At 48.3% G+C, this 26,634-nt stretch overlaps 2 protein-coding genes across 4 annotated transcripts in view; one reads left to right on the top strand and one right to left on the bottom strand.

Annotated features, from left to right (window-relative positions):
- The window catches only part of RANBP10 (RAN binding protein 10), a 72,006-nt gene extending 60,561 nt beyond the window's left edge, over positions 1-11,445 (bottom strand). Inside the window, exons 1-2 of the mRNA XM_041771129.1 lie at positions 11,174-11,445; positions 10,273-10,384 (exon numbers count right to left, since the gene is read on the bottom strand). Of these exons, the coding sequence (XP_041627063.1) occupies positions 10,273-10,384; positions 11,174-11,408 (347 nt within the window). The 5' untranslated portion in view covers positions 11,409-11,445. The remainder of the gene's footprint in view (positions 1-10,272; positions 10,385-11,173) is intronic.
- Positions 11,446-11,774: 329 nt separating this feature from the next.
- TSNAXIP1 (translin associated factor X interacting protein 1) lies at positions 11,775-26,630 on the top strand. Of its 3 annotated transcripts, XM_041769961.1 has the most exons (16): positions 11,775-12,063; positions 14,721-14,820; positions 20,560-20,672; positions 20,818-20,944; positions 22,096-22,189; positions 22,966-23,162; positions 23,572-23,707; positions 24,142-24,311; positions 24,398-24,557; positions 24,634-24,764; positions 24,901-25,026; positions 25,157-25,309; positions 25,413-25,522; positions 25,732-25,858; positions 25,965-26,071; positions 26,269-26,630. In XM_041769961.1, exons 1-16 carry the CDS (start codon positions 12,017-12,019, stop codon positions 26,507-26,509), a joined length of 2,139 nt encoding a protein of 712 aa, XP_041625895.1. In that variant the 5' UTR covers positions 11,775-12,016; the 3' UTR covers positions 26,510-26,630. The 3 variants fall into 3 exon arrangements, with proteins under 3 accessions (XP_041625895.1, XP_041625892.1, XP_041625894.1); XM_041769958.1 differs by lacking the exon at positions 22,096-22,189; XM_041769960.1 differs by lacking the exons at positions 20,560-20,672; positions 20,818-20,944; positions 22,096-22,189.
- The last annotated feature ends 4 nt before the right edge of the window (positions 26,631-26,634 follow it).

Here is a 26,634-nt window from a genome sequence, read left to right as displayed (position 1 = left end):
GGCCCTGCATGCCAGCACTATCCTCATCTGGCTTTTCCAGATGAGACAAGGAAGCCCTGGCAGAGCACAATGGAAAGCATCAGAGTATTCTGGCCTCACAACAGTGCCAGAAGAAAGAAGTCCTTCACTATAAGCAAACAGCAGATGACACACTCACCTAGCTCTTTTTATTTTCTATTTCTTCTTAGAGAAAAGGTGGATTTTATGGTCTGACAGGCACTTTTAATAAATGCTGCTTAAGACATATGAACCAATGACCATGGGACCTGAACATTTTTTTTTTTTAAGATTTCATTTATTTATTCATAGAGACACAGAGAAGGAGAGAGAGGCAGAGAGAGAAGCAGGCTCCATGCAGAGAGCCCGACGTGGGACTTGATCCAGGGTCTCCAAGATCATGCTCTGGGCTGCAGGCGGCGCTAAACCACTGCGTCACCGGGGCTGCCCGGGACCTGAACACTTTAAATTTAAGCTCCATCAAGTGAATATCTTCAGGCCCACAGAGCTCTGGTAGGAAGTGACAAAGAGGAGAGAAAAGAGACAAGCTCCTCAGCCTCAGGGCTAAGACAGCTCTTGGGGGCTGAGGAAAGCTACCAGCTCTGCTACCAATCCTTTCAGTCACCAATGCCCCTGTCCCTTGCCCCAGACCCCCAAGGAGCTACTGAAATCTTACCTGATAGTTTCATCTTGACATCTAACACCTTAACCACAGCTCAGCAGGCTGGCAATCTTGTTCCTATCAGAACCTGCCCTAGATAAAGAAATCAACAGCCTCCATAACAAAGGAGATCTCTGGAACCATGGATACAAAATGGTCCCTGGGAGACATTTCAGGAAAAACATCAACAGATGTTTAAGTCTGAAATAAGGGCTAATATTTGGTGCTGGGAATTTTACTTCATAGTCTGATGGGCCTGCTTAAAAACCACAGTCCATCAGGACACTGGCTGCTGTTTAAAAGCTGCTCCTCCACCAGCCACACCACCACTTGGCAGAGAATGCCAGTTACCTACTGAGCCCAAATCTGTGCCAGCCCCCCACTAGGAAAAGGACCATTACAGAGATGAATGAACCCAGCTCAGCATCATTCAAGGAAGAACAGGCCTGAAGACAAAAGAGCCTTGAGTCAGAATGTGCTTATATGGAGAAAGGTGATTCTGAATGTGGATCTGGTGTCATCCACTGTCAAGAGCACTGTCAAAACACCCAGAGAAGGGCACCTGGGTAGGTCAGTGGTTGAGAGCATCTGCCTTTGACTCAGGGGCGTGATCCTGGGATCAAGTCCCACATCAAGCTCCCTGTGGGGAGCCTGTTTCTCTCTCTGCCTGTTTCTGCCTCTTTCTGTGTGTCTCTCATGAATAAATAAATAAGACCTTAAAAAAAAAAAAAAAACAGAGCGCCCACAAGACAGGAAGGGGCAGAACTAGTTTCCATGGGTGGCCCTAGACAGGTTACTCACACATTCTGGGTTCTAGCTTCTTCCCTAAGAATCTTGGGAATCTCAAGTGCCAAGACTTTCCAGAGCCTGTCACATTCCGAAACCAAATATACCACCCTTAACCACAGGGTATGGCTATGGGTACCCCAGCTTAATATGAATGATTTTCCACCACACTCCACATCCAAGAGGCTCTGGGCCCTAACCTCTGCTTCTCTGGCCCTGTGTAATTACAGAGCTAGAGCACAGCTGAGTTTGAACACAACCAATGCCCTTAGTTACTCAGATATTACCCTTAACTTTCTAGTTAAAGGTATTCATCCAGAAACTGGCCTGGAGTCTGTTGGTTTGTAACTTAGCATCTTTAATTATTTTCAGAAGGAGATCTTATTCGAGTAACCTAGCTCACCATTACCTGGAAACACTAAGTCCTAATGAGTTTGAAAACATCAATCCCATGTATTAAACCCCTTTCTGGTTAAAATACCTGGAATGTTTTCTGCTTTCTGCACTAGTCTCAATTAATAATACATAACAACAATAAACTACATTTTTTAAACCTGCATCTCTCTGTCCCTCTGCTATTAAAAAAAAAAATATTTCCTTTATCGAGGCACCTGGGTGCCCCAGTCAGTTAAGCATCTGCCTTTGGCTCAGATCATGATCCCAGGGCCCTGGAATCAAGCCCCATGTCTGGTTCCCTACTCAGGGGGGGAGCCTGCTTCTCGTTCTCCCTCTGCCTACTATTCCCCCTGCTTGCACTCTCTCTCTGATAAATAAATAAATAAATAAACAAACAAACAAACAAACAAACAAAATCTTTTTAAAAATAAATATTTCATTTATTGATTGAGAGCACACACATGCACAAGTGGGGGGAAAGGCTAAGGAGAGGGTGAGAGAAACTCAAGCAGATTCCACACCAATCTCAGAACCTGTCAGAGGGTGGATCCCATGACCCTGGGATCATAACCAAGCCAAAACCAGGAGTTGGATGCTCAACCAACTGAGCCATGCAGGTGCCCCTGTCTCTCTGCTATTTTTTAAATGTATAAACTGTGTCAGGTATTGAAAAATCCTATGTATTATTTACATTTTGGTCAAAAAAAGCAAATATAACTACTAATAAACTCCCAGAGCAACAGTTGTTATTAAAAGAAAACATTCGGGATCCCTGGGTGGCGCAGCGGTTTGGCGCCTGCCTTTGGCCCAGGGCGCGATCCTGGAGATCCAGGATCGAATCCCACATCGGGCTCCCGGTGCATGGAGCCTGCTTCTCCCTCTGCCTGTGTCTCTGCCTCTCTCTATCTCTGACTATCATAAATAAATAAAAATTAAAAAAAAAAATAAAAAAAAAATAAAAGAAAACATTCTAGGGGATCTCTGGGTGGCTCAGCAGTTTGGCACCTGCCTTCAGCCCAAGGCGAGATCCTGGAGACCTGGGATGGAGTCCCACATTGGGTTCCCTGCAGGGAGCTTCTCCCTGTGCCTCTGCCTCTCTGTCTGAGTCTCTCATTAATAAACAAATAAAAATCTTTTAAAAAAATAAGAAATAGCATTCTATAAAATAGCCATGTCAATTTCAGATACATAGCTTTGTAAACTGGATTATAATCAGTTCTACCAAGGAAACCATCTCCCCTGCTTCTTTCCTTTTGGTTCAGCTGCACCTTGGCAATGTCCTTCAGAAGAGACGCGCTGTGCCCTTAGACCTCCCGGGGACAACCGCCTCCTCTCTCCATTTGTCCTCATCTTCCATCTTCCAACTGCCTCAGCCCCTCTGACCAAAAAAATAGCAGCTGCCTGGTGCACCGCACATGAAGAAAACTTCTGGGGCTCTGTCTGGATAAGGATGAGCGCTGTTATCAATCAGTAACATGTGCCACAGAAGCTGAGTGGGCAGATGGAGTATCTGAGCCTTGACGCTTGCCATCTCCATAACCTAAAATAAACTTCCCTAGAATCCCAAGCCATTTCTACGGTCCAAGAGGTTGGAGAGGGAGAGAGCGTAAGAGGGGTGCTTTAGACTTACCCACTCCTCCTCTACTTTCCTACACAGTCTAGAGTTGGTCTTTCTTGGGTCCCTTTGTAACAGAGGGGCTGGGTTCTGTTCCATCACCAAGTTCTCTAGCTTCGTTACTAGCAATGGAGCCATGATCTCACGTTTCAATTACAACAAATGCCAGAATCCTGGAGCTAAAAAGATGTCTCATATGAATTCCAGAATTTCTGGAAGCAGAGGGATACCCTTGCATTTAGACATTTATCCATCCTCCTCCCAATGATCAGTTCTTTCTTTCCAATTTGATCCCTGACCACAGAGACCCACTCTGGGAACCTTGATTCTTTCCCAATGGCCCCCAGAATAGGATGACACACCATGCTTGTCATGCAGAACTACTAAAGTCCATCCTCCTATGCTCTAGCCCAATGAGCTTTTGCTTCCCCTCTAACAGGAATCTCCTTTACACGGTGACCCATTTAGGGAAAAGAACAAACATTCCAGAAAAAAAAAAAAAAAAAACACAACAATGAGGGCAGGAATTGGGGAAAAGGGTTATGCAGTGAATTTTAGGAATTTCTCTAGAGGCTGATGTTTGACTAAGAAGTTCACAGTTATAAAGAAGGAAGCCATATTCCCCACTCTGAACTCCCAGCTTGGAGCCTGGGTGGCAACACACAGTGAGCAACAAGGTCCCAGGGAAGCCCAGATGTACTCAGCACAAGAACAAGTCCTTCCAGAAAAGGGAACATTATGTGGACTCTAATCCTCTTACCCTGTATCAGAGCTACATCTCAGTATGTCCAGCTAGACCTGGGCTTTAACCCCCAACAGAGGTAAGCAATACAAATACTCCAAGATGTTCCAGAGTCCAAATACTCCATGTCTTCAGAAATAGTGCAATGTTACCAGGGAGTGATGCAGCCCAAAGCTCAGCATCTGCCTGTGATGCCATCAGAATTGGAGGGCAGTCAGGAAGAACAGGGCACAACCACTATCTGTACCTGCCTTTGGCGAGGACAGAACCTACTTCTTCAGGCAGGCAGGACAAAGCCTTCCCCAGGTCCACAGATGAGCACCTACTTCTCGGTGGCACTGCATAATGCACAGATTGGAGCAAGGGAACCCAGGGTGAGGGGCCAGCCACATGCTATCTCTAGGCTGGAGAGTTGCAGAGCTCAAGTTGCTCTCCAGACCAGGAACATGGCAGGTGATATCTTGAATGAGTGAGTGGCTCTCTGGGTCACCATGGAAAATTATGGACAGTGTTGTCTTTCAGGTGGGTCTTGGCAAAAACGAAATACCAAAGACCAAGCACAGGCTAAGTCCTTTCACTCCCAAGAAGCCTCTCTGGCAACCAGTCTTCAACGTCCTTCCTCTATATCTTACCATACAGGAGGAAGACCAGCCAAAAGAAAAAAAAAAAGACATATGCTTTGGGAAACCCATGCCTGGAGTGTGGGAACTAAAGCTACTGGCCAGGGCTTTCAGCCTGAGAGGACTGACTAAACCAGAGCAGCAATCTTTTCTGCCCTATCCATTCTCAAAAGTGTGAGCAGGTCTGAAGTCCTCAAACACTACTACTGCCCTCAAGATAAAGCCCATACTCCTTGGACAGAGCATACAAGGTATTTCCAATCTGGCCCTTGCCTACCTTATGCTCTGTGTTCATCTTTTTATGCATTACTCCTTCTGCCTGAAGCATCTGCTTCTCAACAAAATGAGAACCTGGGGGGATCCCTGGGTGGCGCAGCAGTTTGGCGCCTGCCTTTGGCCCAGGGCGCGATCCTGGAGACCCAGGATCGAATCCCACATCGGGCTCCCGGTGCATGGAGCCTGCTTCTCCCTCTGCCTCTCTCTCTCTCTCTCTGTGTGTGTGTGACTATCATAAATAAATAAAAAAATAAAAATTTAACAAAATGAGAACCTGGAACCCTGTAATTCATCCTTCCAGATTTAGCATCATCACCTCTTCTATGGTTTCCCCAAACTTTCAGGTATAGGAGGAAGCCCAAAATCTGGGCCACCCCTAGGTATAGCGCACACAGTGGATGGGCCTTTTCTATACTATCCTGTAATGTCATGTGCACAGGCATATCTGCCTCCTCTCTAGATGGGCCTCAGGCCTGTGCTCCTGAGGCCAGCCTGGCACTGGGACTAAACAATGGGTCCCTCACTGCAGCGTACAGAATTAATGATGAGTGCTTTGCTGCCTGGCCAAAGGAAGTCAGCTGCAAGTTCAAGCAAAGGCAGGCTGGCTGTAGCCTGGGCCTGGGCACCAGCTGTAGAGAAGTGCCCCCCCCCCCCCCCTTAACCCCGCTCCAGCCCAGGCTTGCTGTTCTTGGGTAGAGCCACCCATCACATGTCAGGAGGCTGCTGCTGCTGGGATGATGTTACAGTCTATTTTGAGGGTCACACTGGAGCATCTGTCAGCCTGGCCAGCCACACCCTCCATGTGTCATCACTAAGAGCTGGGGACACCCACAGGTCCACAAACTCTGATTGAGCAAGTCATTTCCCCGAGGGACCCTCAGCTTCAGGGCCTCATTGGCTTTCTAACAAGATCAACCAAAATGACCTTATCTCCTGGCACCACTGGCAGGGCTCTGATGTCTCCTCACCCCACTAGACCCAACTCCTGAGGTTCCCAGCGTTGGTGACTTGGCAAAATGCAGTTGAACCCCATCAGTTTGTACCAAGCTCTTAGCCCAAACATAGTCCCTTCGTCTTTAGCTATCTCTTACATTTAAGGAGTGCCCAGAAACCCCAGCACCCTGACTTCAAGCCAGTTACCAAGCGGGCTCATTTTAGGTCCAACAGGTCTCAGCTGCTACGAAACTCCTACTCGCCCCTCAAAACCAAGCCCACACTCTGCCTCCTCTTGCAGAGAATATTTCAATCTACTCTGCTGAGTAGGCCACAGGCTCCCTAAGGACAAAGCTGGTCTGTGCTGGCTTTACCTCTATTCTCCCTGTCCCTAGCTGGGCATAGTAGCTATGAATAAATACTCCATGAACTCCTGAAATGAAACATTCTAATAGATTAGATTAGTATGTTCTTCTACAAAAGCCATCATCAAAACAAAGGCTTTTCTAGAAAATGACATTGATAACTGGGTCCAAAAACACCTTTTATGAAAAAATTTACAGAAAAACAAATTTACAGATTCAGTAAATCAAGCATAGAGTATGCCACATTTCTTTGGCCCCACTCAGCACTAAACACCTTGTAAATCTCTCCCCTAAGAACACTATGACCCCCTAAGAATCCAACTGGGCATTCCTTCACTCTACCTACAGGGAATGAACTCAATGGGGAAAGGGAGCAGCAGCATGTACACATACGTCTGGAATCAGGCAAAGGCATCTAACAAGTTAGGTTACTCTACTGCAAACTCAAAGCCCTGTTGCCGGGGCAGGTAACCAAACATCCTAGGGGTTCAGGTCTTACTCACAAAACAAATACATTATCAGGGAGCCTGGGAGGCTCAGTCTGTTGAGTGGCCTACTCTTGATTTCAGCTTGGGACATGATCTTGGGGTCTTGGGATTGAGCCCTATGTCGGGCTCCCCGCTTATTGGGGAGTCTGCTTCTGCTTCTCCCTCTGCTCCTCCCCCTCAGCCCCTGCTCAAATAAATAAATAAAATCTTAAAAAAAAAAATTTTAGGGATGCCTGGGTGGCTTAGTGGTTGAGCATCTGCCTTTAGCGCAGGGCATGATCTGGGGTCATGGGATCAAGTTCCACATCGGGCTCCCTTCGAGGACCCTACTTCTCCCTCTGCCTATGTCTCTGCCTCTCTCCCTGTGTATCGCTCATGAATAAATAAATAAATAAAATATTTTTAAAAAGTTTTTTTAAGTAGGGGCAACTGGGTGGTTTAGTTGGTTGAACATCTGCCTTTGGCTTGGGTCATGATCTCAGGGTCCTGGGATCCAACCCCATGTGGGGCTCCCTGCTCAGTGGGGAGTCTGTTTCTTCTTCCTCTTCTGCTCCTCCCCCTGCTCCCGTTCTCTCTCTCACAAATAAATTAACTTAAAAAGATAAAATAATTTTTTAAAATAGATTTTTGTCTCCCTCTGCCTCTCACCCCTTACATGCGCATGCTTCTCTCTTCCTCCAAAACAAATATATAAATCTTTAAAAAATAAAATAAATAAATAAATAAATAAAATCTAAAAACAGGGATCCCTAGGTGGCTCAGCAGTTTGGCACCTGCCTTCGGCCCAGGGCATGATCCTGGGGTCCTGGGAACAAGTCCCACATTGGGCTCTCTGCATGGAGCCTGCTTCTCCCTCTACCTGTGTCTCTGCACCCCCTCCCCGTGTCTCTCATGAAGAAATAAATAAAATCTTTTAAATAATAAAATAAAAACAAACAGATACATTATCATCTGCTCTGGTCACTTTCCAGAGATGCTGCAAGGCTCGAATTAGATAATACAGGAAAGCTATAAAACTGGTTAACACCTGGGTCATGGACCAACCCCAGGTCAGAAACACACATCCAATATTGACAGGAAACAAAAAACGTACTGGTAATTTTCTTTTTTAGCTTTTTTTTTTTTTTTTTTTTTCAATTTTTATTTATTTATGATAGTCACACAGAGAGAGAGCGAGAGAGGCAGAGACATAGGCAGAGGGAGAAGCAGGCCCCATGCACCGGGAGCCCGACGTGGGATTCGATCCCGGGTCTCCAGGATCGTGCCCTGGGCCAAAGGCAGGCGCCAAACCACTGCGCCACCCAGGGATCCCCGTACTGGTAATTTTCTGCCCTGTATCTACCCTTGGCCTCTTCAAAACCACACCTGGCTCATAACAATATCTGGCTACATCCTAGCCATGAGGCGGCTTTCAGGGACTCCATTAAGATGCTATGAGGAGACATTCATATACTTGCCATCTGATGGCGGTCAACTGAAGCATATAGGATCTGAAGCCTTTTTAAAACTGAGGTTTCCAGGTCAACTTAATGGCTGTATTTACCACATATAAAAATGCTGGGTATAGGGCAGCCGGGGTGGCTTCGCGGTTTAGCGCCACTTTCAGCCCAGGGTGTGATCCTGGAGACCTAGGATCGAGTCCTATGTCGGGCTCCCTGCATGGACCCTGCTTCTCCCTCTGCCTGTCTGTGCTTCTCTCTGTGTGTCTCTCTCATGAATATATAAATAAAATCTTAAAAAAAAAAAAAATGCTGGGTATAGAAGCTGGGAGACGATGGCCAACTCTCTTTAAATTTTCAGGCAACACCTATAGTAAGGCCAACTAACAAGACACAGGGCCTTTTCAAGCAAAATCTACTTACAACTGAAATATGAAAAGTCAGTTGGAGGAATCTAGATCTCTACATTTAAACACTACCTTTCTGAAAAAGTATTCACGTTTCTCAAAGCTCAGCTGCTACCTATGATTAGCACTTCAGAGAAAACAATTGATTTTCCTTCCTACAAGTCTAAGAAATGCCCTTCAGTCTCTTTGGCAATATGAGACTCCAGTCACTGCCATTTCAGTCTCTACCAAACTATTTTTGCACTGTTTAAGAGGCTATTCTTATTCACACTAGTTCAAGCACATTATATGTACATATGTACTTTTATCAGATGGTGGGAAGGGGAAATAGAAACCTTAAAGCTCTCCAAAAGTATGTTTTCTATCTGTAAATGCACTAGGTAGGAATAAAAGTGAAAAGATGTAATACCATGCCATGATCAGAATTTCAGAATCACAGAATTCTGGGGTTTAAGGCAGCTTAGATACTGACCTAGCTCCCCCATAATACAAACAAGGAGATTAAAGATGCACCATCTACACATGGCCACACAGCCATCTCAGGCAAGGATGTTACAACTTCACGGAGGAAGCAGGCACAGCTCTGACTCTATCAGTCCTCCCCCAACACAAACCCCTTGGCTGGGCGTTTTGCATGTACCACAAAAGGGACAGTCCCTAGGAGAGAGGAAGTATTCTGAATGCTCAAGAACACATATTCAGGGTTGGCACGAAGGTCACTGGTCTAGTTGGCAAACTTCCCACATCAGACCTAAGGTCTGATGAGGAAAGCCTTTCCAAGACAGCTGAAATCATGTTATTATATAAGTTAAACACCTGCTTTGTCACAATCAATGGGAAAAAGGGAAGACTAGGAGAAAAAGGAAAAAAAAGAAAAATGCGAAACCTACCCCTCTGACTTCCGGGTGTCTGCTTAGATCACCCTAAAATAGGGAGCCTCCCTAATGCTAACTTTAATGAGGACCTTCCTAAAGCTGGTCCAACTGGTGTTTGAGTCCCTGGACTGAAAAACAAGTTTATGAGCAGCAAGGTCATCTGATTCTGACCATGTGCATGTTATTTACCCTGACATGACAGGCTAGTGGCTGCCACAGCTGTGATAAATGCTGTGAAGACTCTACTACCCCTTTGAAGCCTACAGGGGCCTCTATGTGACTAAATGCCATAAAAAAGAACCCTGAATGCAACAAGAGTGTGAAAGGAGGGAAGTCACAAATGTCATATAACAGTAGGGGAAATCCCACTCTGGACCCTGAATTGTTAATGTAAACGTGTTACTTATTTCCCTGACCTGTGAGGTCTCTACCCTCAATGCACCTACTTGCCATCAAGGGCTGCTGCTTAGACTAGGCCATGCCCACCATCAGGTAATAGAGACAGCCCACTATTCAACCCTCTGTAGCCCAGACCCATGCATCTTAACAACTCACATCAGTCACAAGTGTCAGCCAGAAGACCTCAAACTCTGGGAATAGGGAATTTCCTATTCCCTGGGAATAGGGAATAGCTCAGTGCCAAGGGAAAGAAGGTGGTAAGAAGGGGCTTACCCATCTCTTCCTTTGCTGACAATCTTCACCTCAAAGTAATAAATGCCACAGGCAGCAGGTATGGGGTGGGTGGCACGCACTGAGGCAGCATCTTTGTGATTTTTGCCATGACCTAATAGGAGAAAGCAAGTAAGAAATTTCAGCAGAAAGAAGTGCAAATACAAGTCTTGTTCTTTTCTACTCCATGGCAACTTCACTGCTTCATGGCCAGAGGAAGCCCTGACATTGTTGGAGGAATAACCAGACAACAACTGAGCAAACACATAAACCTCCCACCTTTGGCTCACCTCCTACTGTGAACAGCAGCCCTGCCAGAGACAATTTCTCCCATACAAACTAAGTCAGGGTGCAGGCAATGTGGATGAATGTGAGAGATTCCCAGGCGCTGCTGGCAGTCTCTCCAAAACACAGAGAGCCCACCTAGATCAGGGGAGAGGGAGGCAGCTCTGGAAGATCACCCCCCTCAACTTAAGTAAAGAACCACAAGCTCTCTCTGTGATATCTGGCAGGTGAGCAAGCCCATGGGCCTCTGGCTAATGGAGGGGATGTGACTACCCCTTTCTTCAGACACTCCCAAAACTAAGCAGTGATGAAAGGCCCAGCTGGAATTGGAGCTATCCCAGGATAAGCAAGGCCCTCGGGAGGAAGGTCCAGCCTAGCAGCACTGGGTTTGGACACCTGTTGCAGTTCTCCTGACATCGGGTGTCTCGGGGCACAGCAGTCCAGGCAGTCGACCCTCGGCCTGGTCAGCTTCAACACCTTGGACACCCCGCAGGGGCTAAGGCCTAACCCGGAGCACCCAAATCGGGGAAGGGACGTGATGGGACAGGGGCCGGGCAGCACAGCCGCCCGGCAGGTGCTCCGGTCTTCCCCCCAACCCCAGGGCCAAACTGGCCGATACCTTTGTAGTGGACGCGGAGGTTGCCCTGGGAGAGGCCGATGTAGTTGTACTTGTCCTTGGGGCTCCAGGAGCGCGGCAGCGGCGTCTCATGCTGGTTGACCGCGGGGTACAGGCGCTGAAGGCGCCGGCTCAGCTCCTGCTCCCCCGGGGACTGCAGCCCGCCCCCCGCGCCCCCGCCAGAGGAATCTCCAGCTTGCGGGCTCCCAGCTCCCGGGTCCGCCGTCGCCGCCGCCATCTTGGAGGGAGCTGCTATTGTGTCACTGGGGGCGGGGAGGAGCGAGACCAGATCTCCCCGCTCAGCCAATGGCCCGCGAGCCTACCGAGGCCGCAGGGAAACCGAGTCCAAGTCCTACACCTCTCTTTGGACACTGCCCCGCTTCGCCACATTTCGGACTATATATCCCACAATGCAGAGCTCTCCAGAGGCGGGACAACCAGTGCTCGTAAGGAACTTTGGGAGATGTAGTACAAATTTGCTCAGTCATAAGCCTGTTCAGCGGAGACTTTGGGAAACCAAAAACTACAATTCCCGCTGGCGACGCGGCTCCGGGTTCTCAGTTCACCGCCCGCCCCCATGGCCTCTGTTTATCCCCCCGCCTCAGTTCCGATAGCCAGGGTCAAATCACGGTAGTAACTGACTGAGGGGACCCTGTCCCCGGGTCCGAGGCCACCTTTGCTTATTGGCTTTGCTCCCAGCTTGTGGGCTCTGGCCGAGTGGGCGTGGCACAGACTCAACTCCGCCCCCGCCGCTAGGATGCTGGGGCCTGGTCGCCATAGCGACGGGCTGTACACTACCGCAGCTTCCCGGGCCGGGGGTGCTGGCTGCCCGACTGTCTGAGGGTCATGGCCTCCCCCAAGCCGCGGTGCTCCAGCTTCGCGACTACGTCGAGGTAGGCCTGACCCGACTGAGGGCGGAGAGGAGGGTTTGAGAACTTCCAGAAAGTGAAATGCCTCTGTCCATTGGTCCAGGGCTTCAGCCCCTCAGGATCGGTGGTGCAGAAATGGAATCTGGACTGACTTAGGCCCCTGAGAACATTAGATGCCAGCAAAAGGGCTGCGCACTTTATCATTAGTAAGAGCCAGCTTGCATGTATTGAGCATATATTATGTGCCAACTACTTTATATATGGCACATTTAACCCACAACTCTATGAGGTAGTAATATTTCCGTTTTACGAATGAATAGAAGCCTGGAGAGATCATGTGTTTTACACGTTTATAAGTGGTAGAACTAAAGGGACTCCTGGGGAGCTCCGTGGTTGAGCGTTTGCCTTCCGCTAGGGACGTGATCCCGGACTTGGGATCAGTCCTACATTGGGTTCCATGCGGGGAGCCTGCTTCTCCGTCTGTCTAGCTCTCTGCCTTTCTCTGTGTTTCTCTCATGAATAAATAAATAAAATCATTTATTAAAAATGCTAACAAAAAAAAGTGTTATAGCTAGGATTTGAACCCAGCCACGTGAGACTCCTGAACCTAAGCTCTTAGCCACAGAGATAAACTGCCTCTTCACCCATTAGCTTATGGCAAAGATGATTGTCGAATTGCTGTCTATTCAGGTTGCAGTCTCTGGGCACTCCAAAAGATGACAACAAGCTCTATTAGCTAGTAAAGCCACAAGTGTACATACTAAAACAAAAATTTTGGCTAAATATCTTTCCAGCTTTGGGAATTCAGAAGTCTCGGGATGCCTGGGTGGCTCAGCAGTTGGGCACCTGCCTTCCGCCCAGGTGGTGGTCCTGGGATCCAGGATCGTGTCCCACATCAGGCTCCCTGCGAGGAGCCTGCTTCTCCCTCTGCCTGTGTCTCTGCCTCTCTCTCTCTCTGTCTCTCATGAATAAATAAATAAAAGCTTTAAAAAAAAAAAGAAGTCTCTTAAGTTCAGGGCCTTTGCTTCTGTATCTCAAACATGGGGATGATACAACCAACTTCAAAAATATTGTTGGGAGGGATCCCTGGGTGGCGCAGCGGTTTGGCGCCTGCCTTTGGCCTGGGGCGCGATCCTGGAGACCCTGAATCGAATCCCACTTCGGGCTCCCTGCATGGAGCCTGCTTCTCCCTATGCCTGTATCTCTGCCTCTCTCTCTCTCTGTGTGTGTGTGACTATCATGAATAAATAAATAAAATCTTTAAAAAATATATTGTTGGGAAAATTTAGGCAGAATATGTGAAGCTTTTATCACAGCTCTTGCATATACTAAGCATTCAGTAAGTGTTTAATGAACGTAGTTTCTCCCTTCTTATCACCAATGCAAAAACCTGATCCCACCTAAACTCTAATCCTTCAGGGTCTGTTGCCCCAACAGAGAAAGCCTACAAAATTCAGGAGGCTCAGTAGGTTGAGCATCTGACTCTTGATTTCAGTTCAGGTTATGATCTTGGGGTTGTGGGATTGAACCCTGCATCAGCTCTGTGCTGGGCATAGAGCCTGCTTAAGATTCTCTCTGTCCCTCTCCCCTCCCTCTCTTAAAAAAAATCAGGAGATTATTTGCCAGTTTAATTATTTTATCTAGAGTTAAAATGAATCTACAAGAACCAGACAGCAGGCTTGAGAGTGTTCTTACTCAGCTCAGGAATGCGCTTGAGTTCACTCAATACCAGGATATACCCGTGTTATACCCAATGCCTGTGATCTGTTATGTAACTTGAGTTTTCCCCACCTTTAAGGTAGAAATATAAGGGAGTACCCAGCTGCTTCAGTCAGTAGGGCATGTGACTCTTGATCTTGGAATATAAGTTTGAACCCCATATTGGGTGTAGATATTACTTAAAAATAAAATCTTAAAAAAAATAAAGTAGAGGGGCACTGGGTATATCTCAGTTGTTTAAGCGTCTGCCTTTGGCTCAGGTCATGATCTCAGAGTCCTGGGATGTCAGGCGCCCTGCTCAGCAGGTTGTCTGTTTCTGCCTCTCTCTTTGCCCTTCCCCCCGGCCATACTCTCTTTCTCTCTATCTCAAATAAATAAATAAAATCTTAAAAAAAAAGAAAAAAAGAAAAAGAAAAACAGAAAAAAAGCAAGACTCGTTTCCATTTCCTTATGAGCAAACTAGGCTGTCTGAGAGAGGTTAAATGACCGCCTAGGGGTTCCTACTGGAACCCCAGATGTCAGCCCCCAGGACCTTCAGCCATTAAGTATAGGATGGGAGCTGACACCCCAGCCCTTGGACCCCAGGCCCTGTGCTTCTTGTTCTATAGCACCTGCCTTGGTATCACACCCCCAGAATATGTCAGAGTCACAAACTTGAAACTCATCTGAACACTGAATGAAAGTATAAGCCCACAGTTTTCTGGGCTCATGGTGAGGCTTTCCTGTCACTGTAGGAATTGGTGAGATTCTCAGCATGAGAAGGTTTCTGGGAATGTAGGAAAATGTTTTGGCCCAGGGCCAGGAGCTTGTTGGCAGCATCTCTGGGAAACTACAGGCAGTGCTGGGAAGACCCAGAGCTTAGCTCTACAGGGAGAAGACACCATGTCCTATAGATCTGGGTGGAGGTGCTGTCCCCACTCAGGGCTCTGTCACTTACCACTGTCTTCCCCTTTTCTGTGCAGAACACACATGCGGCCTTCAGGAGGGATCATAGATGACTCCTTCCTCACAGAAACCAAGAACATCCAGAATCGCAAGCTTTCTCAGAAACGGAAGACACTGGTTAGTGGCAATGTCTTGTTGGAAACCCAGATGTTGGCTCTCAGAACCTATCTGCCTCCCTCTCTGCAACCCCAAAGCACCACCCACCTGAAACATGGTTCCCAGAGTAGTTTCTCTGCAGCTGGGGGAGTGTGGCTCACAGAGGCCAGGCCCATCAGGCTCTGAGGTAGGGGTGTGCACACTTGCTGCACCTCATCTGAAAAGCCTTTCCAGATCTCTCATGGTAGAGAAAGACTCAGCTGCTGTCCATGGACACCCTTCCCCTGTAGCTCAGCATTCTGGATTAGACCGTTTTTCATTCAGCCTGCCATATGGCAGGCATTGTGCTAGGTGCTGGGATGGTCATAACAGACTTGCCAAGGTCCCTCAGGGCTGTGACTATCATTTTTTTCTGTATGGCCCAGGTACTTGAGTGATGGGCATATGTTAAGAGCTCCATAATGCTATAGGTAAGTATGTGAAGGCAGGATTAAAGAGATGTTCGCCCCTCATGTTGCTGACTCTGGGTTGGAAATAGAGACTCAACTGGCCTCAGGAAATGTCCTTCCTCCATTCCTGTTCTTTTAAGTTTTTACATAAAAATGAATGCTGTCTCTATCTTGGGGTACCTGGCTGGCTCAGTGGTAGAGCATGTGACTCGATCTCTGGGTGGTGAGTTCAAGCCCCAGGTTGGGAATAGAGCTTACTTTTAAAAAAGGAATGCTGTCTCATTAGGTACTTTGGGGCTTTAGTTGATATGATCATAGGATTGTAATTAATTAGCAAACAGCCACTATCAGAATCAAATGAAAAAACACATTTATTAAAAATTTTTTTGAAAAAACACAGTTTAGCAAACATAACTCCAGGAACACCTGGGTGACTTAGTGGTTGCGTCTGCCTTTGGCTCAGGTGATGATCCTGGGGTCCTGGGATCAAGTCCCACAACAGGCTCTCCGCAGGGAGTCTGCTTCTCCCTCTGCCTATGTCTCTGTGTCTCTCATGAAAAAATAAAATACTTAAAAAACAAACACACACACACAAAAAAACATAACTCTAAGTCACAGTGGAGCTGTGTAGTATTATAGGCTGTGTAGTGATTTTAAAAAAAAATTTTTTATGATAGTCACACACAGAGAGAGAAAGAGAGAGAGAGAGAGAGAGGCAGAGACACAGGCAGAGGGAGAAGCAGGCTCCATGCACCGGGAGCCCCATGTGGGATTCGATCCCGGGTCTCCAGGATCGCGCCCTGGGCCAAAGGCAGGCGCCAAACCACTGCGCCACCCAGGGATCCCCTGTAGTGATTTTTTTTTTTCCCTGTAGTGATTTTTTAAAAAGATTTTATTTATTTATTTATTCATGAGAGAGAGAGAAAGAGAGGCAGAGACGCAAGCAGAGGGAGAAGCAGGCTCCATGCGGTGAACCCGACGCGGGACTCGATCCTGGGTCTCCAGGTCATATCTTGGGCTGAAGGCGGCACTAAACCGCTGAGCCACGCGGGCTGCCCTGTAGTGATTTTCTTAGTGTGTCTGGAATAGGTAATTTGGGGACTCGAGAGAGGGAAGAGGGGTCAGTGTGGACTGCTCACGGAGATGAAGCGCAGCCACAGCCCCAGAAGACCGGATGATTTGGGGCACACGCCCCCCACACCGCGTAGCTGCCTCCCAACGCAGCTCAGCTGGGGTCAGGCTCCTTCGCGCAGCGGCAGCACCGCCCTCCCTAGCCACCAGGGGGCACTGTTTCCCCCCCACGCCGCCATCCGCCCAGCGCGGCGGCCGCCCTTCCCGCTCTCCCCTGCAGGGGGAAGCCGAGAGCTCGGAGCGCCCCGGAGCCCTCTTGCCCCCCATCCACAGCCGGAGGCCCCTGGTAATGATGACCAACACCCAGAATTCTGCCGCATTTGCCCAGGAATCATTGTAGGGTGACCACGTTTTTTTCTCCACGGAAACGGCAGAGAAAACACAAGGACTGAACTTTTAAAAGTCTGAAAAACTTATTAATTCACTAGGGTCAGGTTCTTGTTTGACAGCTTCTCAGATGTCTTTCAGGGTTACTTGACACGTTTATAAAAATCACATACCCCCCCCCCCAAAAAAAAGCACATTAATTTTGACAAATTTCAAAAACATTTTTGTCTGGCTTTGATTTTTAATACTTTGACTTTTCTTGTATTTCCAGTTTGTCTATTTATACTCCTATTTAGTCTTTTTTCTATTTAAAAATGTTGATAATTTTGTGGGTTTGTTTGTTTGTTTTTAATTTGGGAGAGACAGCACAAGTGGGGAGAGGAGCAGAGAAAGGGGGAGGGTCAGGTGAGTGCGTTGAGCGTGGAGCCTGGTGCGGGGCTGGGGGCTGGGAGCTTGGGGCTTGGGCTTGGGGCTTGGGGCTTGGGGCTGGGTGCCACCACTCTGAGATCATGACCTAAGATGAAATCAAGAGTCTGGCGCTTTACTGCCTCAGCCACTCACACTCCCCGATAGTTCTTTTCAAACAGAAAGAAAGCTTAAGGTTTTCTTTCCTAACAGCATAAGTACTTTAAGCAATTAAAATAAATACCAGGGCACCTGGCAGGCTCAGTCGGTAGGGCATATGACTCTTCATCTCGGGTCTTGGGTTGAAGCCCCACATTCAGGATAGAGATTACTTAAAAAAATAAAGGGCTGCCTGGGTGGCTCAGTCCATTAAGCATCTGATTTTTTTTTTAATTTTTATTTATTTATGATAGTCACAGAGAGAGAGAGAGAGAGGCAGAGACAGAGGCAGAGGGAGAAGCAGGCTCCATGCACTGGGAGCCCGACGTGGGATTCGATCCCAGGTCTCCAGGATCGCGCCCTGGGCCAAAGGCAGGTGCCAAACCGCTGCGCCACCCAGGGATCCCCAAGCATCTGATTCTTAAAAAAAAAAAAAAAAAAAAAATCTTTTAAAAAATATCTTATTTATTTATTCATGGGAGAAGCAGAGAGACATAGGCAAAGGGAGAAGCAGGCTCCCTGTGGAGAGCCTCATGCGGGACTCAGGACTCAATCCCAGGACCAATCCCAGGACCCCAGGATAGCAATCTGAGCCAAAGGCAGATGCTCAACCCCTGAGCCACCAGGTGTCCAAGCATCGGACTCTTGATCTTAAAATTAAAAAATAAAAAACAGGGCAGCCCCAGTGGCTTAGCAGTTTAGAGCCGCCATCAGCCTGGGGTGTGATCCTGGAGACCCGGGATCAGGTCCCACATTGGGCTCCCTGCATGGAGCCTGCTTCTCCCTCTGCCTGTGTCTCTACCTCTCTCTCTGTGTGTCTCTCATGAATAAATAAATAAAATCTTTAAATAAATAAATAAATAAATAATAAAAAACAATAATTAAAAAAAAATTTTAGGGATTCCTGGGTGGCTCAGCGGTTGAGCCTCTGCCTTTGGACCAGGGAGTAAACCTGGAGTCTCAGGATCAAGTCTTGCATCAGGCTCTCTGCATGGAGCCTGCTTCTCCCTCTGCCTGTGTGTCTCTGCCTCTCTCTGTGCCTCTCATGAACGAATACATAAAATCTTTTTAAAATTTTGTTTTAATTAAAAAAAAGTTTGTTTTTTTTTTTTTTTAATTTTTATTTATTTATGATAGTCACAGAGAGAGAGAGAGGCAGAGACACAGGCGGAGCGGAGAAGCAGGCTCCATGCACCGGGAGCCCGATGTGGGATTCGATCCCGGGTCTCCAGGATCGCGCCCTGGGCCAAAGGCAGGCGCCAAACCGCTGCGCCACCCAGGGATCCCCTAAAAAAAAGTATTTTGTGAGTGCTGCTCTGACCATGTCCCAAACATTATGAACTGTAATTTTAACATTCTTTTTTTTTTTATTTTTTATTTTATTTTATTTTTATTTTATTTTTTTTATTTTATGATAGTCACAGAGAGAGAGGGAGAGAGGCAGAGACATAGACAGAGGGAGAAGCAGGCTCCATGCACTGGGAGCCTGATGTGGGATTCGATCCTGGGTCTCCAGGATCGCGCCCTGGGCCAAAGGCAGGCGCCAAACCGCTGCGCCACCCAGGGATCCCCATTCTTTTTTTTTTTTAAAGATTTTATTTATTCATGGGAGACACACACACAGAGAGGCAGAGATATAGGCAGAGAGAAGCAGGCTCCATGCAGGGAGCCCAACATGGGACTCGATCCCGGGATGCCAGGACCATGCTCTGGGCCGAAGGCAGGCACTAAACCGCTGAACCATCCAGGGATCCCCTTAACATTCTTTGAACTTAACAACCCTGATATCAAGAGTCCCATCCTTCTCTGACTGAGCCAGCCAGACGCTCCCAACATTATTTTTATAACATGTTGTATTCTAAGAAGTTAATGGGTCAAGAAAAAAGGAATTTATTCTTAAACGTCTACATAGTTAAGGGGCACAGAGGGGGTTCTAATATTGGATTCAACATTGAATTCTAATTCAATGTTCTGTTCTTTTCTTTCTTTATTAAAAATTTTACTTTGAAGTAATCTCCACACCCAACATGAGGCTTGAACTCACAGGGCCGAGAAGGAGAGTTGCACATTCCACCGACAGCCAGCCAGGTGGCCTCAATTTTCTTTTAAATTGGAAAGTAAAAAAAAAATAATAATAAATAAATAAATAAATAAATTGGAAAGTAATTGGGACACCTGGGTGGCTCAGCAGTTGAATGTCTGCCTTTGGCTCAGGGTGTGATCTCAGATTCCCCAGTTTGAGTCCCACAAACAGTACAGCGGGACTGGTACAGATTGGTACTCACATCTGTTTTCATAGTACAGATATGCAATACTCACTGACATACCTCCAGAAGAGAAGAACAGCTCACCTTTACTGAGTTCCAAGAAGGTGCCTGAGTCTGTGTAAACCGACTTCATGTTTTCTCACTGCATCCTCACATCAATACAGTGCAGTGGGAACTAAAACCATCCCCATTTTATGAATGTAGGAATGTAGAGACTGCTAAGCCTGTGGTCACACAGCCAAGAAGGGGTATCTGGCTTTTTTTTTTTTTTTTTAAATTTTTTTATTATTATTTATTTATGATAGTCACAGAGAGAGAGAGAGAGAGAGAGGCAGAGACACAGGCAGAGGGAGAAGCAGGCTCCATGCACCGGGAGCCCGATGTGGGATTCGATCCCGGGTCTCCAGGATCGCGCCCTGGGCCAAAGGCAAGCGCCGAACCGCTGCGCCACCCAGGAATCCCGGTATCTGGCTTTTTAACCTAAACTCTCTCTACCTCTAGTGCCCATAATCTTAATTATGAACCATATTAAGAATTCATAATTCTGGGCAGCCCCGGTGGCACAGCGGTTTAGTGCCGCCTGCAGCCTAGGGCGTGATCCTGGAGACCCTGGATCGAGTCCCACGTCAGGCTCTCTGCATGGAGCCTGCTTCTCCCTCTGCCTGTCTCTCTCTGTCTCTATGAATAAATAAATAAATAAATCTTAAAAAAAAGAATTCATAATTCTGTGAATTGTGGGGGAGGGGAGCCTGGCTGGCTCAGTTGGTGGAGTGTCAAGGCTCTTGGTTTTGGCTCAGGTCATGATCTTGGGATTGTGGGATTGAGCCATGCGTGGGCTCCATGCTCTAGTGGGGGTCTGTCCAAAATTTTCTCCCTGTGCTCCCCCCAATGCTTGTGCATGCATGCTGTCTCCATCTCTCTCTCAAATTAAAAAAAAATAAAATGTAGAGGGAGGAGGATGGGGACGAGCATCAGGAAAGGTTCCGTGTTGCCATGGTAACCCCACCTGTCTCTTCCTGCAGTCCTGTCAGTTCTCCATTGGTGGCCAACTGTCCCCATGGCCCACACACACCAGTGGTCAGACCATTCTACAAAATCGAAAGCCCTGTTCATATGATTACCGGAAGCGAGCAGGGTAAGCTGGGGTCAGCCCCATGGTGCATGGGCCGGTACAGACCCAGCATTGGACCCAGAGACAGCACAGGGGCATGTGCTGGCCCAGACTAATGATGCAAGAGGCCACGGAGTACCCATCCCTCTCATTCCCCCATCCCATGCAGTAGCTGGCAACAGCATCCTCTGGGCACTACTAAGCCGAGGTACCTGGAGCAGCTGGAGAACTACCTACGCAAGGAGCTCCTCCTGCTGGACCTGAGCACAGATTCTACCCAGGAGCTGAGGCTACAGGTCAGAGCCACAGAATAACTGTGGGTGGGGTGGGGGTGGAGGGGAGTGGGTGGGAAGACAGGTGGGAAGAACCCTTACTCACTAGGACTGAGCACTTCAGACTTCAGGAGAAACCAGTCACTCCCAGCTCTTTTGGGTCCCCATTCCTGGTAAGGGAAACATGTTCTATAAAAAAGTCAGTGAGCAGGCAAAGCTGCAAGTATTAAACCAAAACTCTCCCTAGGTCTGAGTTTCCACATCTGAGTCAGGTAGTAGACTGGATGCCATCTCCAGTCCCTTCAGCTCTGTGATCTTCAGTGCCTAGCATGGGTTGTTAGACATCAACCAATGGCCTGAAATCCTGGCCACTGAGCAAGAAGCAGTAAATACAGTATTTACCAGCTCAGGGATGACAGACCCAAGCTCGAGGAACTTGGCCCAGACACATAGGAAAATCTAGATGTAGATCAGATTCTAGCACATTTAAAGGAGGGAATCACCAAATCCCTGCTCAAACAAGAATGATGACAGGGAATCCCTCACTTCTGACTTAATCACTGACAGAAGCATTTGCTGAGCATCACCTGTGTGTCAGGCCCTGAATGGGACCTTGAATACAATCTCACAAGCTAAAGGTACCTCATCATCAACAAGGAAGCAGAACTTCAGAGAAGGCATGCATTTATGAAATGGTGGGGCTGGGATATGAAGTCAGGGCTGATTCCAGAACCTATTCTAATTCCAGGACATAATGCTGCCTCCAAAAACTTCTGTGTCCAAATGGGACAGGAAATCATAACTCTCCTTGGTCAGAATACAAGGCTAGAGCCTCTGATCTCCTCCTGTTCCCCCAGGTCTGTGAGATAGCAAGGGGGTGCTGGTGAGAGGCCAAATGAAATAGTGCTTGGAGAAGGCTAGCAGCCTGGAGAGCCAGCGTGGAATGGCCCCAATCCAGGTCATCTTCCAGGCTTCAGAGATAGTACCAGGAGAGACCTCCAGAGAAGAGTTGAGAGGGACAGAGCTGCCCCTCAGCTTCCTGGCATTGAGAGACCCAGGTAGTGCCCAGGCATTTATTTGAATGTGGGTCACCTGGCAGCTTCATGCTATAATACTTCTAAGCTTAAGAGTGGCAGCTATAGGCCAGGAGGTGACAGGTCCCCTTTTCTTGCCAGCCTTACAGAGAAATCTTTGAGTTCTTCATAGAGGACTTTAAAACGTACAAGCCATTGCTATCCTCCATCAAGAATGCATATGAGGTGATGCTGGGTAAGACTGCAGCCTCTGCCTGGATCCAGTTTGGAAGGTGTGGAGAGGATCCTACTCTGACCTTCTGGGGCTGTGCAGAAGTACTGGGGCAGCTGCTAACTGGGCCTTGAGGTCACCAAGCCTTGCTCAGCTTTTTCTTACACTGTCGTGTGTGATAGAGAACCTGACTACCTACCTCTAGTCTTTGGCAAGCATGGTAAGACAGTATCTGTAGGAAAGAGAGCAACTTCACTATTGAGAACAAAGCCTAAGAGGGAGTGAGTACCTCTGGGAAGTGATGAGCCTCCCCAACCAGGCTCAGGAGTGCTGGGCATGGCACAACTGCAGGACTAAAAGCTATAGGGAGAAAGGGCATAGATGAAACCCCAGTACTCATCCAGACTCTGTCTCTGGTTTGTTTGTTTGTTTGCTTAAAATATTTTATTTATTTGAGAGATAGAGCAAGAGCACAAGTGAGGTGAGGAGCAGAGGGAGAAGCAGACTCCCTGCTGAGCAGGGACCCTCCCCTCCCCCAACATGAGACTCAATCTCAGTACTCTCGGATCATGACCCAAGCTGAAGGCAGACAATCAATGGACGAAGCCACCTAGGCACTGCTGTCTCTGGTATAAAATAAAATGCAGGAAGGCCTTAAGCAGGGGCCATGTTTTGAACAGGCATGCATAGACATGGAGTTTGCAAGGGACATGGCCACTCGCTGTTACCTTAGGATCAGTGTCTCTTGGCTGTTTGTTCTCTGTGGTCCCAAAGGGACTCTCCTACCTGTCCCTGCTTAGCTCACCAGAGGGAGAAGATTCGGGCTCTGGAGCCCCTGAAGGCCAAGCTTGTCACTGTGAATGAGGACTGCAACGAGAGGATCTTGGCCATGAGGGCTGAGGAGAGATATGAAATCACCATGCTGAAGAAAGAGAAGATGAATTTACTAAAACTCATTGACAAAAAGAATGAGGAGAAGATCTCATTGCAGAGTGAGGTGAATGGAAGTAGTATGGTAACCAACTCCCTAAATTCCTGCTACTCCCACCCTAGGGATGATCTGAGGCCTTGGGCACTGAGGTGACTCCCTAACTCTCTACCCTTCTACCTGGAATGATATCCTGAGCCACCACCTCCCCGCAGAGGCTACCTCCACACCCTGTCCCTTCCTTCTTGGCTTAGCACTGGCTCCATGTGGCCCCAAATGCCAGAAGTCCTGCTTCTTGGCTGCCAAATTTTCTCCACAGGAGGAAGCGTTGATACTTTGCTGGATTCTCAGGAATGGTCTGTCTCCTTCCTCCACTTTTCCTGTTCCAAGACCCTGATGGGGCCACTCAGCACCCATCCCAACCCCTTTGATGGCTAGTTATATACAGCCCCTGGCCACACAGCCACCTTCCTAACAGGTATCCAAACTGAGAAAGAATTTGGCTGAGGAGTACTTGCGCTACCTCACGGAGCGAGATGCCCGTAAGATCCTCATTGCAGACCTGAATGAGCTACGGTACCAGAGGGAGGACATGTCACTAGCCCAGTCCCCAGGTAAGCCGGAGGGGGGTTTCTCTATGTGGAGGAGGTGCTAAAGAGGAGTCTCACCACTCATCCCCATTCATTGAACTCTCCTAATGTCTGTTCATTCCATGCCTATTCACAAAGCAGGGATGCTCCTGCTGCCGCCTGGGTCTATGGATCTTTTGAGCTGGGCTGAGAATCATAGACTCATCATTTAAGTAGGAAACAACTGTTGGCTGCTGAGGCAGCCTAGACTCCCTGGGAGCAGGACAGGCCTGGTACTCCATGTCTTGGGTTCTCTATTTAAGCCCGAACTTCTGAGCTGTTAGTGCTGTGGGAAAGACCTAGGGCTTCCCAATCAGGGAGAAAAGGACCTGGGACCAGGCCCTGATGGACACTCTAAAATTGCCCTGGGCTACAGATCCTAGAGGCAGAGTGTTGCAAGTTGGCGGGTACCCTGGCAGGCATCTGGGGGGAGGACCCCGTGAAGTTAACACTGGCTCTGAAGATGACCCGGCAAGACCTGACCCGCACACAGATGGAACTCAACACCATGAAGGCCAACTTTGGAGATGTGGTACCCAGGAGGGATTTTGAAATGCAGGAGAAGACCAACAAGGATCTGCAGGAGCAGGTACTGGTACTGGTGAACAGGCAGGGCAGGCAGGTTCGGGCAACATCACACAGGTGGGCAGCAAGGATTAGTCACCTTGTCCACAGCTGGACAGCCTGAGAGATGACTATGAAGAGGTCTGCAAGGAGCATGAGATACTGCTGCAGTTGCACATGACCACACTGAAGGAACGGGATCAGTTTCATTCTGAGCTCCAGGAGATCCAGCGCACCTCTACGCCGCGGCCTGACTGGAGCAAGTGTGAAGGTAATGATGGTCATTGTACTCCCAGGGACTGCTCAAGGATGTGGTTTGGATTCCAGCACCCTCTCTCCACCTGCAGATGTGGTAGCTGGGGGCCCAGATCGCTGGCAAATGCTGGCTGAGGGCAAGAACAGCGACCAGCTGGTGGATGTGCTCCTGGAAGAGATTGGCGAGGGGCTGCTTCGGGAGAAAGATTTCTTTCCTGGTCTGGTAGGGGTCCCTGGGCTCTGGAGGCTTGGGGCCAGAGTTAGAACAGCCAGGCCTTGTGCTAATAAGACTTGAGGTTTTGGAGGAACCCTCTGGGGCTCTGCCCGGCCCAGAGATGAGCGGACACTCTACTTTCCAGGGTTATGGGGAAGCCATCCCCTCTTTCCTTCGATTTGATGGCATTGTGGAGAATAAGAAGCCAACCAAGAAGGATGTGGTAAACCTCCTCAAGGATGCCTGGAAGCAACGTCTTGTTGAGGAGCAGGTTAGACCTCATGGGCCATTTTGGGTTGGTGTGGCCTCCAGAGTCCTCCAGGGGGTTCTGTTGAGGTACTAGGGAGAAGGGCCAATCCATCATGGGGCAGGCTTCCCAAACAGTCATCTCCACTCTGCAGAAAGAGAAATTCCCAGATTTCTTCTTCAATTTCCTGGAGCATCGCTTTGGATCTGGTGAAGCCATGGCCTGGGCTTACACCATTTTTGAAAATATCAAGCTGTTCCGCTCTAATGAGGTCATGAGTCAGTTTTATGCAGTCTTGATGGGAAAGGTAAGGTTGGGTCTGGCTCTCCATCTTTTGTCCCCAGCATAAGCCAGCTCTATCCCTGCTACTCCAGGAAGCACCAAGTTATCCAATGCTTCCTTTCCTGTAGAGGAGTGAGAATGTATACATCAAGCAGAAGGAGACAGTGGCACAGTTGCTGAAGGAGATGACGAATGCTGACAGTCAGAATGAAGGGCTGATAACCATGGAGCATTTAAGGTGAGGGGCTGGTCCAGCCATCCCAAACTCCTGTCCAACATTTCCTCTGGCCAGGCTCCCTGATACGCAGGGGTAAGGGGAGCTTGGTAGGAAGGGCTCACAGCCTCAACACTTATCCTTTCTGAGCACTAGTGGGGCTGGCAGAGGGATACAGGAAGATGCATGAGCAGGCCACAGCTAGGCCTGTTGGCCCTTGTATCTCCCCACAGCACTGTCCTCAAGAGCACCTTCCCCTTCAAGAAGGAAGAGAAAATTCAGGAGTTGATGGAGGCAGGAGGCTGGCATCCCAACAGCAGCAATGCAGACTTGCTCAACTACCGCTCATTATTTACAGAGGTGGGGGGTGGGGGCGGCGGGGGGTTGTCCAGGAACTTGCCCAGCCCTGCTCTAGCCTCTGCTGGACCCCAAATGTGTTTTCACCTTGCCTTGTGGCCCCTCCTAGGATGAAGAAGGCCAGAGTACGCCCTTTGTGCAAAAGCTGTGGGAACAGTCTGTAGACGAAAAGGATGAGTACTTACAGGAGCTAAAGCAGGAGCTGGGCATGGAACTGTGAGTAACTCCCTTTGGCCCACTTAGCCATAGGCAAATCTCGATGCCACAGGGTGGCATCTCAAGGCCTTGTGTCTCCTTGTGCACTGAGCTTGCTGCTGGGCACTATATACTGCTCAAGCTCAGCAGGTGGCACCTTGGGGTCTGGAGTGCAGAAAGGATGGATCAAGGCCTATCTTTCTTTCTTTGTTGGGTAGCCATAATGAGGTAACCCTACCTCAGATACGTGAAGCCCTGATAAGCATTGATCCCAGCCTGGAAAAGCAGACCCTAAATAGCTACTTGATCCAGGCCTTCCAGCTCCCCATGAAAGAACTGCCTGAGGAGGGTGAAGAGAAGGAAGAAAGCATTGTGGTACAGCTCAAGATTGCCCTGCAACGGCTTCAGATGATTGACATCAGGCGCATGGGGTCTCGAGAGCCAGAGCCTGCAAGCTAGGGACACTGTGGGCTGCCTGAGTGTTCCAGTGCTGCTAACCTCTACTTTTAGTATAAAATTATTTGACTGAACCTATTCTCCAGGTTATCCTGGGAATTGAGGGGAGGGAGAGGGTTGGTCCTGGC

Source organism: Vulpes lagopus, chromosome 10, assembly GCF_018345385.1.
Source record: "Vulpes lagopus strain Blue_001 chromosome 10, ASM1834538v1, whole genome shotgun sequence".
Classification (NCBI taxonomy): Eukaryota; Metazoa; Chordata; class Mammalia; order Carnivora; family Canidae; genus Vulpes; species Vulpes lagopus.
Note: the sequence above shows the minus strand (reverse complement) of the source record. Positions and strands in the feature narration are given on the sequence as shown.

Bases quoted from the DNA above. Each gene is read 5' to 3' on its own strand.
- TSNAXIP1 (XM_041769961.1), top strand. From the start codon at position 12,017: ATGGCCTCCCCCAAGCCGCGGTGCTCCAGCTTCGCGACTACGTCGAG. The intron at 23,163-23,571 runs GTGAATGGAAGT...CCTTCCTAACAG, and splicing joins AGATCTCATTGCAGAGTGAG to GTATCCAAACTGAGAAAGAA. The intron at 24,312-24,397 runs GTACTGGTACTG...CCTTGTCCACAG, and splicing joins ACAAGGATCTGCAGGAGCAG to CTGGACAGCCTGAGAGATGA.